This window comes from Paroedura picta, chromosome 4 (assembly GCF_049243985.1).
Source record: "Paroedura picta isolate Pp20150507F chromosome 4, Ppicta_v3.0, whole genome shotgun sequence".
Classification (NCBI taxonomy): domain Eukaryota; kingdom Metazoa; phylum Chordata; class Lepidosauria; order Squamata; family Gekkonidae; genus Paroedura; species Paroedura picta.
The window spans coordinates 139,383,428-139,398,104 of record NC_135372.1 but is presented as its reverse complement, the minus strand read 5'-3'; the positions used below and the strand labels follow the sequence as shown (position 1 = coordinate 139,398,104).

General features: G+C 50.3%; 1 protein-coding gene across 2 annotated transcripts in view; it reads left to right on the top strand.

The window, feature by feature from the left end:
* The window catches only part of NKAIN4 (sodium/potassium transporting ATPase interacting 4), an 86,872-nt gene that overhangs the window by 24,131 nt on the left and 48,064 nt on the right, over positions 1-14,677 (top strand). For both annotated transcript variants that reach the window (XM_077335836.1, XM_077335835.1), the window contains exon 2: positions 14,268-14,405. In XM_077335836.1, the coding sequence (XP_077191951.1) occupies positions 14,268-14,405 (138 nt within the window). The remainder of the gene's footprint in view (positions 1-14,267; positions 14,406-14,677) is intronic.

The window sequence follows — 14,677 nt, the reverse complement described above, 5'->3', positions numbered from 1 at the left end:
ATGTACAGTCCCATCACCTGTGTAAACATTTCTTCCTGAAAAAAAAGTGAGTGGTGTATCACCTGTAGAACTCCAGGAGAATAGAGGAGCAGTCTTCCAGCTTCATGAGAAAGTCTGCAGCACAACATAGAGTCTGTCCTCTAAAGCACCATTTCTTTCTGAAGAACAGAGAACTGGCTCATTGTAGTGGTTTTCTCTCAGGCCCACCTGCCACACAGAGTAGGGTGTCTGTTGTCGGGGGACAAAGGGAAGGTGATTGTAAGCCGTTTTGAGACTCCTTCGGGTAAAGTGGCATATAACAATCAGCTCTTCTTCTTCTTCTACATGCAGCCAGCTGGGTAACCTTGGGCCAGTCCCAGTTCTCAATGAGCTCTCCTTAAGGCAGAGAAACTTGGCCAATTCTAATCTTGGTGTAGTGGTTAGGAGTGCGGACTTCTAATCTGGCATGCCGGGTTTGATTCTGCTCTCCCCCCACATGCAGCCAGCTGGGTGACCTTGGGCTCACCATGGCACTGATAAAACTGTTCTGACCGAGCAGTGATATCAGGGCTCTCTCAGTCTCACCCACCTCACAGGGTGTCTGTTGTGGGGAGAGGAATGGGAAGGTGACTGTAAGCCACTTTGAGACTCCTTCGGGTAGAGAAAAGCAGCATATAAGAACCAGCTCTTCTTCTTCTTCTACATGCAGCCAGCTGGGTGACCTTGGGCCAGTTCCAGTTCTCAGTGAGCTCTCTCAGCCCCACCTGCCTCACAAGGGTGTCTGTTGTCAGGAGAGGAAGGCAATTGTAAGCTGCTTTAAGACTCCTTCGGATAGTGAAAAGCGGGGTATAAACCAACTATTCTTCCCTTCTTCTCCCTGTTGGTAAAATATAGGAGAACTCCAAACTGCACCTTGAGCTTGGTAGCCCTAGCCCAAACCCACTTTATTCTTGAACCGAGAGTCCCCCGTGGTTAACACCCTGCTTAGTGTCTTCCAGAATTTCCTTCCAGCCATTTCCGAATGATGCTAATCCAGGTCAAAAAACCAAAGAATCCCATTTTCAAATCCAATTCCTGTTCTCGCTTCTTAAGAACAGAAGGGAAGTCCTGCTGGGTCAGCCCCATGGCCCGTCCAGTCCAACACTCTGCGTCACACAGTGGCCAAACCATGGGTGCCATCAGGGGGTCCACCAGCAGGACCAGAACTGCGCATGCCCTCCCACTGTAGCCCTTCAAGTCCCAAGAAGACGGAGCACCCCAGCCCTGGACCTAAGAACATAAGGGAAGCCATGTTGGATCAGGCCAATGGCCCACCCAGTCCAGCACTCCGGGTCACGGAGTGGCCAAAATCCAGGTGACATCAGGAGGTCCACCGGTGGAACCAGAACTCCTGAAGCGCTCTCACTGTAGCTTCTTCTTCTTCTGCCACTGGAATTCAGGCGGGGAAATGCAGAAGACGCTTTGAGCATCTTACACGGAAATGGCTCTAAAAGCCATGGCAGGAGGACAGCCATCGCTTCCCGGAGCCGCCCTCTCCCCTCTCCCCGTCCCAGCGAGTCTCTAATGAATTCCCTTCTCTAGCCTGACATCGGCTTGATTTGTAATGTAAATTACTCGCCCGGCGTAAAGACGAGAGAAGAGAAGAGAGCGCTGCGGGGTTCTAATTACAATTTTCATTAAACTCCGTCTGTTTCCGAACATCCGAGAGCCGTCCGGGGGACTGCGGTGGGAGCGGCAAGGAAATTAAAGCGGCATCCACGCCCGAGAGACAGAGGACGGGTCAGTCCTGCCCAGCTGCTGGAATAGACGGCAAGGCCCCGAATCCAGCTCCATCAGCGACTCCAGCCTCGGAGAGGAAGCAGGCAGCCTGGATGGTCCCGCCCCCCCCCCCAATTGCTTCTTGGCCCCAATGATGCAAAGGTTGAATCAAAATAACTGGCCTGGGTCTGTTTTTTGCCGTGTTGTTCAATCGAGTGATCCGTTCTTGGCCTAATTAGAAGGATTAGGACATTCCAGGCCTGTCTGAAACCTGCCGGAGCTGATCCTTGTTCCCGTAAAAGGAATTCGCGGTGGTAGGGTTCGCCCAGAAGCATGGGCTGGGCAGGCAGAATCGGGCCCTTTGTTTTCAAGAGGGATGGTTTGGCAACCAGTTGGGGAATTGGGGAGGGGGGGAGGCATCACCAGGCTGTTGCCTGTGGGCTGGTGGGAATGGGAGAGCCAGTTTGGTGTAGTGGTTAGGAGTGCGGACTTCTAATCTGGCACGCCGGGTTCGATTCTGCACTCCCCCACATGCAGCCAGCTGGGTGACCTTGGGCTCAACACAGCACTGATAAAACTGTTCTGACCGAGCAGTGATATCAGGGCTCTCTCATCCTTACCTCCCTCACAGGGTGTCTGTTGTGGGGAGAGGAAAGGGAAGGCGACTGTAAGCCACTTTGAGACTCTTTTGGGCAGTGAAAAGCAGGGTATAAAAACCAACTCTTCTTCCTGTAAAGAGCTTCAAAAATCTGCACAAAGCTCCATTAAAAAAAAAAAGTCCTCCTGCAATGCTGTTCCCCTTTCCCCTACAGCAGGGGTAGTCAACCTGTGGTCCTCCAGATGTCCATGGACTACAATTCCCATGAGCCCCTGCCAGCAAACACTGGCAGGGGCTCATGGGAATTGTAGTCCATGGGCATCTGGAGGACCACAGGTTGACAACCCCTGCCTTACAGCCATTCTGACGGCTCCAGCTACTTCATCTGGAACACAGTTCTCCTTTAAAACACACACACAAGTTTCTAGCCCTTCGGGATGCAGAATAAGATTGGAAACAGGGAAGCAGAGATCACCCAAATACCCGCTAAGAAGAGTTCTTCCGTGCAACAGAGATGAAGCATTAACATTCTTCGTGGGTCCCTTTCCATCTCATACGGTGAAGGAGCAGATGGAGCCTGATTTCCTTAATTTGTCACCGGGGCTAATGTGTGTACGGCACAGGCAATTTTGGTCTCTGGTGGTGGGTCTTCAGGCAGTCTCTTCTCAACCCCGCCTAGCAGCTGGAAGACAGCAATGGCTCTCTACCACCCTTAGCAGGCAGAGGTCCTGCGGCATCCGGTCTGTCTGGGCTCAAAAGACAATTGGGTTTTCGTTGAGAAAGACATAGGGTGCCGCTCCCACTGTCCGTGAAAGGGCCTTTCCGCATGCCATAAATATAGTGAAATGCTTACCTGCTGAAGACGCTACATTTTTTGGCGTTTTGCATGTTGCCGCCAGCATCCAGCGTCCCAGCAAACCGCCAGCTATATTCTCCATTTGAAAGTTCTAGTTCGGGAATTGCATAAAGTGGATTCCCCACCCTAAAAAGTGCAAGCTACAGGAGAGCAACCAGCAGGCCATGTGCTAAAGAAATGTATGGAGGCGAAGAAGTGCTATCTCTGCTTCCAATATCCTGCCCTCGCACCCGCCTCCCTATGCCTTCTCCTGGGGACATTTTTTTAAAAGATCAAACTGCCTGGAGCAACGAATTGGCATACAAGCATACAGGCAAAGCAACAACAAAAAAAAAATTCCCCAAGGAGTCACACAAAGCATAACTCTCTAAAGCCCCCCCCCCATCAGGAACAAGATTTTTTTCCCAGTATCAAGACTCATGAGACCATAATGGGTGGCATTTAAGAAGCACTATGCATCTATGATTAGAGCCATATGCATTTCAACGGAGAAGGTTTGAATTAAAAAAAAAATTATCGGGCATCGCAGGCCCTTTAAAAGGTTGAGAAAGGGGATTGGTTGCCTAGCTTGATTGACAGGTGAAAAGAGTCGTGTGTAAGCCGCTTTGAGACTACTTTGGGAGAGAAAAGTGGCATATAAGAACCAACTCCTTCTTCTTCTTCAGTAATCTCAGGGCTCTCTCAGCCTCTCTCAAAGGTCAGAGAGCGAACCCCAAACGCTGCGTGTTCCACCAAATTGCACCTAGCTTCCTTTCCGCCTTCAATACTCTCTTCTGTATTCTGCGACAGCGAGTTGACCTCATACTGTGGTTGGTCCATCATTAAAAACAAGAACACTCTTTGCTAGAAGGGGCGGCTATTGGAAACTCGGCACCCGTCGGCCGCCCTCTGGCTTCTTTTGTTTCGGGTTGCAATTTGGAATATCAAGAGGCCCTGAAGCACGCAAGCGTCCGTCCCCTGGGAAGCAGACGGAACAAACTTAATACGGAATGGGGTCCGTTTTATTAAGGGGCAGCGCTGACCAAACACGTCTGAGAGACGCAGTGGCAAATATCCCCCCCTTTCAATTACTCTTTTGACCTCTGCGGCCTAGAGAGGGCAATATGGACACTGAGACCACGGAGCCCGCAGATGTTTCCTTGGTAACCCTCGCCACCGGAGGAGGTGGAGGAGGAGGAGAAGGAGAATGAAATTTCATAAACGTCGCCGTGTTCGGGGCAACAAGGTGATAACCTTCTGCTCGAAGCGGCTTCTGCGGCTGGCCTGTTTATGGAAGTGGAGCGGCAAGAAATCCCTTAAAGAGTCGGTTGCAGGAAAACTGGCTGGGGGGTGGGAAGTGTCATCAACTCGTGGCTGGCTTATGGGGACCCCCCAAGGGGTGTTCAAGGCAAGGGACTTCCTGGGTGTTCTCTGTAGTATTGTGAACATAGGACATATAAATATGAACCAAGGCCGATCCTATTGAGTTTTTGAGATGGGGATAGCCTGGGTATCCAAGCCAAGGCTAAAACGAAGAAGAAGAGGAAGAGGAAGAGGAAGAGGAGGAAGAAGAAGAAGAAGTTGGTTCTTATATGCCGCTTTTCTCTACCCAAAGAAGTCTCAAAGCAGCTTACAATCACCTTCCCTTGCCTCTCCCCACAACAGACACCCTGTGAGGTGGGTGAGGCTCAGAGAGCCCTGAGATTACTGAAAAAGAAGAAGAGTTGGTTCTTATATGCCACTTTTCTCTACCCAAAGAAGTCTCAAAGCATCTTACATTCGCCTTCCCTTTCCTCTCCCCACAAAAGACACCCTGTGAGGTGGGTGAGGCTGAGAGAGCCCTGATATTCCTGCTCAGTCAGAACAGCGTTATCAGTGCCGTGGCAAGCCCAAGGTCATCCAGCTGGCTGCATGTGGGGGAGCGGGGAATCAAACCCAGCTCGCTAGATCAGAAGTCTGCTCTCCTAACCATTACACCAAGTTGGCTCTCATGAGGATTTGTGCTACCACATTTTGTACCAGTTGGTATTTCTGGAGCAGTCTCAAGTGAAGTTGCAAGAATCTAATCTAGAGGTGACCATTGTATGATGGCCGTTGACTACAATTCCCAGATGGCCATGGACTACAATTCCCATGAACCCCTGCCAGCAGCATGCTCTAAAGCAGGGGGTCATGGGAATTGTAGTTTATGAATATCTGGGGAGTCACAGTCAAAGTTTGGCCACCCCTACTGTAGGGTTTTTCAGAGATAGAATCATAGAACCATAGAGTTGGAAGGGGCCGTACAGGCCATCTAGTCCAATCCCCTGCTCAATGCAGGATCAGCCCAAAGCATCCTAAAGCACCCAAGAAAAGTGTGTATCCAACCTTTGCTTGAAGACTGCCAGTGAGGGGGAGCTCACCACCTCCTTAGGCAGCCTATTCTACTGCTGGATGACTGTGAACATTTTTCCCCTGTTATCTAGCCTATATCGTTGTGCTTGTAGTTTAAACCCATAACTCCATGTCCTCTCCTCTGCAGCCAATGGAAACAGCTTCCTGCCCTCCTCCAAGTGACACCCTTTCAAATACTTAAAGAGGGCTATCATGTCCCCTCTCAACCTCCTTTTCTCCAGGCTGAACATTCCCAAGTGCCTCAACCTATCTTCATAGGGCTTGGTCCCTTGGCCCCAGATCATCCTCGTCGCTCTCCTCTGTACCCTTTCAATTTTATCAACGTCCTTCTTGAAGTGAGGCCTCCAGAGCTGCACACAGTACTCCAGGTGTGGTCTGACCAGTGCCGTATACAATGGGTGATTTGCACCACCTTCCTCTGTGTTGTAGCTCTGGTGTTCTTTGGTGGTCTCCCATCCCAATACTGGCCCGGACCAGCCCTGCTTATCATTAGATCTTTAAAGATCTAATGAGGGTACTAAAGGATACAGCTCAGGGCCTTGTGCTGGAATAAGGAGCCACATTCTCCTCGGCTGGTGAATTTTGGACGCCATCCTGGACGGAAGTCAGAGCACTCCGATGAAAGCAAAGCCAGCGCATGGACACATAAATACAGAATTCTGCTTGCCTTTCCCAGTCATTTATCACGCTGCTCAAATTTGGCACCTGATGCCTAAGAGCCATTAGTATGCCAGGAAACTGCGCCTGGGGACCAATTTGCTCAGCATCTTTGGAGAAATCTTCTCACTTCGAAGATGACTAATACGAGCGTTTGTCTTACGGAGACAGGTATTACGGCCCCTGGAGCAAAGCAGAGCTGAGCAGAGCTTCCTTTCGTTGTGCCAGGGGTAGGGGGAAGAGGATGCAGAAACAGGGGCTTCTAAGGGTGCCTCAAAGGGTAGCGCCCACCCCCCTCTCTCCTGCTTGCTGGCTTGCTCTTTGTAAGGCTCCAGATTAGCTGTCCGTAATCCCCCGAAGTAATCACTCGGCTGTTTTCCCGTAGGACTAGGGGGCAGACACTGGGAGACGCATCTAGTCCCCGGCAAATAAGATTAAGAGGATTGCAGAGCTGAGTAAATGGTTGTTATTTATCGTATGACATGCGTGTAGTACAGCCGGGAGATCTGAAAATTGTCTGGCAGCCAGATAAGAGATGATTGGAGGTGGTTTGCCATTCCCTGCATCCACACAACCTTGGAGGTTGACTCTGCTTTGCTTGTGATAAGATTGGGCTTGCCTGGGCTATCCAAGTGAGTGAATTAGTATGACGGGAATCTAGTTGAACATGGGGGCTTGATTGCAGAGTCAAAGCAACATGGGAGGGAAAGAATTATTGGCCTCCTCTGGCATCCTAGTGGTTTGGTGTTGGGACTCGGTCCTAAGTCCCTCCAGAAGAATGGAGTTGCAGATTTTTTTGCCGAGCATTTGCAGTTATTGGTTACCTTTTTGTGGATTAGGCATGGATCCAGACTCGCAGCACTTTGAGGTTTAAAAGGAATAATCTTTATTGGAAAGATTATATAGGAAACATATCACATTCACCTGCTTCTGTCTCCCTACTGAAGCGGTATACAATAAGAGAATCATTACAAACGTAACACATAGAAAGCCTCTATGGCTGGGCTGCAAGCAGGACTACATACCCACATGTCAGCTGATGAAGAGAGCTAAAAGGCTAATGGATTATTCCTTTTTCCTTGCAAGCAGGAGATTCTTCTCTTCCTGAAGGAGGAGGAAGTGGGCAGTGGCCCACTTTAAACAAAGGGCCATGTGCTCAAACATTTCCTCTGCAGTCCCAGCAATGACCATTTGGAGCACACAGGTGCAGCTATGCTACTTAACAACTTAGCAACAACTCTTCAGGACTGACTTCACTAAATTACTTGCTGATTGCAATTCCAGCAGTTGGGTTCCACTCTCAGCATTCTGCTGTTCATCTGCAGGACAGAAGCAAGGTTACCGACCACATTGATAGTGACAAGGAGTCTAGTTCTTCAGCTGGGAATGTCCTGATCTGTGCCCAAGATGTGGTCGTGATGGTCCATGAACTTTCCTGAAGCCAGACAAGTCTGGGTTTCATCAGAGCCTGGCTGAAAGAAGGGTTCATTTGCAATTCCCCCAGAAACATTTCATGGATTGTATGATCACAGGTCTTGAAAGCAGCCATGTGGGGCTGTTTATTAGCACTTAAATCTCCTGCAGCTCTTCTATTAGGAAAGGTGGAGGGGCTTGGGAGTGTTCAGCCTGGAGAGTAGGAGGTTGAGAGGGGACAGGACTGCTCTCTTTAAGTATTTGAAAGGTTGTCACTTGGAGGAGGGCAGGGAGCGGTTCCTGTTCACAGCAGAGCTTAGGACCCACAGTCATGGGTTTAAACCATGTGCTGAATGGTACTGGTTAGATATCAGGAGAGAATATTTTCACAATGTAGTTCTGCAGTGGAATGGGCTACCCAAGAAGGTGGGGAGCGTCCCCTCACTGGCAGTCTTGAAGCAGCAGCTGGATAGTTCCTTATCCTGGATGCTTAAGGCTGATCCTGCATTGAGCAGGGGGTTGGACTAGATGGCCTCTATGGCCCTTCCAACTCTATGATGCTATGATTGCATCCCTTCTGAGCTCCTTCCCTTCCCCAAATTCTGACTTTTCCAGGATCCACACTCCATTAATTTCCCAAGCTGAAGATGGCAGCCCTTGCAGCATGAATGTACACCTGGAACATGACAACAGGAAGGAAACGGGTCCCCTGGAATTCCGGGTCTTCTGGAATTCAGTTAATTCAGGCTGATTTTAGCTTATTCTTTCCCGGGGAACTGTAACTGATGTGCAAAATAGCTGCTCACCTATCAGGTTTCCCTTTTTATCATGTCAGTCTTGGAAAGCATTTTCTTCAAAAGCTGAGGGGGGAGGGACGGGGGGTGTAACTCTTTTCCTTCCCTGTTGTTGAATAATACAGTAGCAAACCTTAGTGCTTAAGGCTTTGACAAGTGTATCCTCTTTACATCCTTCTTACGAAGCCTCAAGGCCCTTTCGAGAGCTTTACCCAGCAGGCATCTTCTGGGCAGCAGGGGCATTGGCCTGCAGGCATCGAGTTGGGGTCTTGGAGCAGATCTGATATAGATGCTGCTGCTGAAAAACATGTTCAAAATGTATGAGATTGCACATCTGGTATGCGCAGGAGAGGAGGAGAGTCAGCTTGCTGGCGTGTTTAAGAGCGGCAGACCCTAATCGGGAGAACCGGGCTTGATTCTCCACTCCTCCACATGCAGCTATCTGGGTGACCTTGGGCCAGTCCCAGTTCTCTCAGAGCTCTCTCAGCCTCACCTACCTCCCTGGGGAGACGAAGGGAAGGTTATAGTAAGCCACTTTGAGACTCCTTAGGGCTGATCCTGCATTGAGCAGGGGGTTGGACTAGATGGCCTGTATGGCCCCTTCCAACTCTATGATTCTATGATTCTATGGTAGGGGAAAAAAGCAGCTCTTCTCTCTGGTTTTTTTGGTTATCCCGTCTGAGCGTTTGAGGAAGGGTGGGTTTTAAATAGAATTTTATTCCCAATCCGTCTTTTCCGAATCAGACCCTGATTGGCATACAGAATAGAGAAAACAGGCAGGGAAAACACCACGAAGCATTTATTGTTTGCCCGCTGCATGGCCTCCTAGCCTCCTGTTGAAACTTGGCAGCCGATTCAATGTCTGGAAGGCTTTTGTTTGGTAGTAAGAAAATGATTTTGGCATCATCAGTTCTGTGTCATTCAGACAAAAGTGTGTTGAGGAGCCGCCCACGAAGAACGGCGTACAGTGAACAATAGAAAAACACGTGTAAGTTCTAAAATTGTATCATTACTAGGGGCCAAGCCCATTGCATTCAGGAATACAGGGGGCACTAGATTGGGGAGAGGGGGGTTGAGTGGAAGAACTCTGTGGACGGCCTCTCCCTCCCCCCAGGACCTGGAAAGGCTGCAGGCAGCTGTTAGGGAACTCACCAGCAGGGGGAGCTCTCACATGGCAGGAATCTGCAGCCTCCGAGCTTCAGAGGGAAGTGGAAGGAGGAGGGGGTAGTCAGGGGTGGGGGATGGAAGGTGATTGGCTGGCTGCTGGACAGACAGGCAAGCCAGTTGGAGGAAGAGGCCACCCTGAGTGGGTGTTAAGTGCTGAGTGGCACTTAAGCCATGAGACACGCTCCTCCTCCAAGGCCTTACCAGAAATATATTATGTGGATGGATGGATGTGGATGGAACAGATTATTGTTTCACTAAGCCAACAAGGTAGGGAAAGGTGCCTGGGGAGGATTTAACATTTAGAGTGGAAAAAGAGCTCCCCACAGCAAATATCTGTTCCTCCAGTTTCTGAACAGCAGCTTGGTGTAGTGGTTAGGAGTGCCCAGGGCTGCCAGCCTTGTGTTGGAAAATACCTGGAGATTTTGGGGGAAGGACCTCTGCTGGTTAGAAAGCCACAAAATCCACCCCCTCACTAAAGAAGCCGTTTTCTCTGGGGGAACTGACCTTCATTAGATGGTGATCAGATACAATAGAGAAAAAGAGCTGTGTTTTTTTTAATGCCCCACTTTTCCCTCCCCGAGGAGTCCCCTAACGGCTTAGGAATCCCTTTCCCTTCTTCTCCCCTCCCTGTGAGGAAGGTGGAACTGAGAGAGCTCTGAGAGAACTGCTCTGCTAAAAACAGCCCCACGAGAACTGTGACTAGCCCAAGGTCATCCAGCCGGCTGCACATGGAGGAGCAGGGAATCCAACCGGGCTCTCCGGATTAGAAGCTGCCACCCTGAACCACGACACCGTACTGGGAGATGTCCCGACCTCCCCTGGGGGGTGGCAACCCTCAATCAACCCCAACTCCCTCCCCCCCCCAGCTGCTTTGGACCAGGCCCAGCTTGGCTGCTTCTTTCTTCCCGTGTTATCTCTCTTTGCCACATACCCCGGCAGGGTTCCCCCACTTAATAGGTAAACCCAGCCTCTGCACGCTTGGCCCTTTATCTACATTTCTAGGTTTTCACATAACAAACAAAGCCAATTAAGCGGCCGATTGGACTCACCGATTGCCGTCACGTGACCCCGAGCCAGCCAACCGGCGTCCGGGGTCCGGGAGCGTTATGACGGCATGCGCTTTGATCCCCCTAATGAAAGATTAAAGGCCTTACATGTTGCTGCCGGGCTCTGATGATGCGGAGAAAATTGATTTTGGAAATGAATAATGGCCTTCCAGTATCCACTTTCCCAGGCCTGGGATTTCTTCGTTCGATAGACAGAGGGGAGCGGACGGTACCTGCCTGGCCGATAATTAAATCAGGCCCATTCAAAAGGACAGGCGGAGTGAAGGAAGAGTGTGTTTGGTGCGGAGGGAGGGAGAGAAAGAACAAGGGTTCACCAAACCCAGGGGGGAGAGAGCTGAAAGTGGCCATAGTCTTAATCCGGTTAAACCCTGTTGATTAAGTCCATTGAAATGAATGGGGGATGCACGGGAGCTACAATTGTACGGCCCCGGTTTCCAATCTCCAGCAGGGGCTGTGGCTCAGTGATAAGGCCTCTGCTTGGCATGCAGAAGGTCACGGGTTCAATCCCCAGCATCTCCAGTTAGCGGATCTGGCGGTAGAGCATGACCTCAGCCTGAGACGCCAGAGATCTGCTGCCAGCCTGAGCAGACAATACTGACTGGGATGGATGGAGGGTCTTGGTTGGGATGAGGTAGCTGGGTGTGTTTGTGTGTGTGCTGTACACAACGCATGGCCTGTAACAAAAAGCGTGGGAAGACAGCGGCTGGATCGAAGCACTGGTCCAGCCATTCCAATGCCTTGTCTCACACAGGGGCCAGCCAGTTTCTCTGGAGGGCCAACAACGGGGCAGAGAGGCTGTGGCCTTCCTAAGAACATCAGGAGAGCCCTGCTGGGTCAGACCAGGGGTCCATCCAGTCCAGCCTCCTGTCTCACCCAGTGACCAACCAGTTCCTCTGGAGGGCCACCGACTGGGCACAGAGGCCAAGGCCTTCCTCTGATGTTTCCTCCTGGGATTAAGAGGCTGCCTCTGATTGGGGAGGTTCCCTCTAGTCATCATGGCTAAGAGTCAGTGATAGACCTATCCCCCTGTATCTCTTCTATGTCCTAGTGTCAGCCAGTACTTTTATCTTGGCCACTGTTAATTCTGGTAAGCCGCTTTGAGACTCCTTCCGGTAGTGAAAAGCAGCCTATAAAAACAACTGTTCTGACAGAGCAGTAATCTCAGGGCTCTCTTAGCCTCCCCCACCTCACAGGGCGTCTGTTGTGGGGAGAGGAAAGGGAAGGCGATTGTAAGCCGCTTTTGAGACCCCTTTGGGTAGAGAAAAGCGGCATATAAGAACCAACTCTTCTTCTTCTTCTTCAGTAATCTCAGGGCTCTCTCAGCCTCCCCTCCCTCACAGGGTGTCTGTTGTGGGGAGAGGAAGGGAAGGTGACTGTGAGACTCCTTCAGGTACAGAATAGTGGTCTATATGAACCAACTCTTCTTCTTCTTCTCCTCCTCCTCCTTCTTCTTCTCCTTCTTCTCCTCCTCCTCCTCCTCCTCCTTTTTCTTCTTCTCCTTCTCCTTCTTCTTCTTCTCCTTCTTCTCCTCCTCCTCCTCCTCCTCCTTTTTCTTCTCCTTCTCCTTCTCCTTCTCCTTCTCCTTCTCCTTCTCCTTCTCCTTCTCCTTCTCCTTCTCCTTCTCCTTCTCCTTCTCCTTCTCCTTCTCCTTCTCCTTCTCCTTCTCCTTCTCCTTCTCCTTCTCCTTCTCCTTCTTCTTCTTCTTTGGCACCCCATTGATTTCCTGTCTGTGGGTATATGGGAAGGGCTAGAGTTGTTGTCTACAAGAAGGGAATGATCCGAAGGAAACCCAACATTAATAGCAAACATTTTTTTGTGCAAGGGAAAGAGCAATTCAAAGGGTTAAAACATTTTCCAAATTTCCTCAAGAGGTTGTCCCTTGTGTGCCCGTGGGCAGCCCTGATCCACACCATCTCTCCCCTCCTAAAAAAAACCATCTTATTATTTTTTCCCCCCTGATTCTTGGGACAAAATGAAAATTAAGTCAACGGCTCTGTGCCGCTGCCCGCAAAAGAAAACAGAACAGATGAAATATTCCGTTTCTTTGCTGCTGGTGACTTCCACGGGTGATTGACCCGGGGTTTGTCTTTTGGTTTTTGGACAACTTTGCTCTTTGCAAGAACTGAAAGAAAAATGTTACAAGGGCAGGCAAGGCGGGGGGTGGGTGGGCGAAAGGCTCCAGTGCAGCCTTTGAAAAGGGTTGCCAAGGAGGGTTTAAAGGAATGCCTCTAACAGCCTGCCAAATAGGGGGCGTGGCTCAGTGGACGAGCCTCTGCTTTGTATGCAGAAGGTCTGCGGTTCAATCCCCCAGTTAAAAGGACCAGGCAAGAGGGGATGGGAAAGACCTCCGCCTGAGACCCTGGAGAGCTGCTGCCAGCCTGAGTAGGCAATACTAACCTTGATGGACTAAGGGTCTGACTCAGTAGAAGGCTGCTGTTTGTGTTCATATGTCCCGGGGAGGGGGGGTCGATTGCCAGGATCTCCATTTAAAAGGACCAGGCAGCAGGTGGTGGGAAAGAAAGACATTGGAGAACTGCTGCCAGGCAATTCCGACCGTGATGAAGCAAGTGTCAGATTCAACATGCGGGCGCTTCAGGTACTGGCGGGAGAAGTAGTTTTGCTTTCAGAGGGGCAAAGGGATGTGAACCCCCTGGGCCGAGTTTGGCTAAGCAGAGACGGCTGCTTAAAGAATAAAACAATTTTATTTATGAGGAGAACCAACGATGTACAGAAAGAGAGTAGAGAGAGACCAGCTAGCTGTTGTTTTGCAGGCAACTGTCGTTCAGCTGCTCTGGACACTGGAGGGGGTAAGTTGAACATCCTCAGGAAGTTCTTATCCCCCCTATGCTAAATATACATCTCCTCTGGTGCCCCCTGCAGGGCACCCTTTATATTCTGCTCAATTATGCACACTGCAGACCTCGCAGAGTCCCGCGGTCCCCCTCCCCCTCTGAACGATCGCCCCAAAAACCAGCACTCTGATTCAGTTCCCCTCCAGCAGCTACTCTGTCTTCCAGCGGATTCTGAGAGCCAGTTTGGTGTAGTGGTTAGGAGTGCGGACTTCTAATCTGGCATGCTGGGTTCGATTCTGCGCTCCCCCACATGCAACCAGCTGGGTGACCTTGGGCTCACCACGGCACTGATAAAACTGTTCTGATCAAGCAGTGATATCAGGGCTCTCTCAGCCTCACCTACCCCACAGGGTGTCTGTTGTGGGGAGAGGAAAGGGAAGGTGAATGTAAGCCGCTTTGAGACTCCTTCGGGTAGGGAAAAGCGGCATATAAGAACCAACTCTTCTTCTTTCTTCTTTCTTCTTCTTTCTTCTTCTTCTTTCTTCTTCTTCCTTCTTCTTCCTTCTTCTTTCTTCTTCTTTGTTCTTCTTCTTCTTCTTTCTTCTTCTTTCTTCTTCTTTCTTCTTCCTTCTTCTTCTTCTTCTTCTTCTTCTTCTTCTTCTTCTTCTTCTTCTTCTTCTTCTTCTTCTTCTTCTTCTTCTTCTTCTTCTTCTTCTTCTTCTTCTTCTTCTTCTTCTTCTTCGTGCATAACAAGGCCTGAACGCCGTCTTCACCCGACCATCCACCCACCCACGCTCCTCCTCTGTTTTTCAGCTTGCGGCCTTGGAGAGACAAGTATTTGATTTCCTGGGATACCAATGGGCTCCCATCCTCGCCAATTTCCTCCACATCATCGTCGTGATTCTCGGCCTCTTCGGCACCATCCAGTACCGGCCGCGCTACATTGTGGTGGTGAGTAACACAGAGCTGCCCGGAGTCGAGAGGTGTTTTGAAACCTGACTCACGCTCACTAAACCAGGGGTGTATCGACCCCGTTTTGTAACCTGCTGCAAGCCGCTGGGCGGAGCTTGGTGATGGGGGAGGGGGGCTGAATGGGTGGGAGTTATTTTTAATATATATTTATTTTTTTAAAAAGGAGCCTCTTGTGGCGCAGAGTGGTAAGGCAGCAGACGTGCAGTCTGAAGCTCTGCCCATGAGGCTGGGAGTTCGATCCCAGCAGCCGG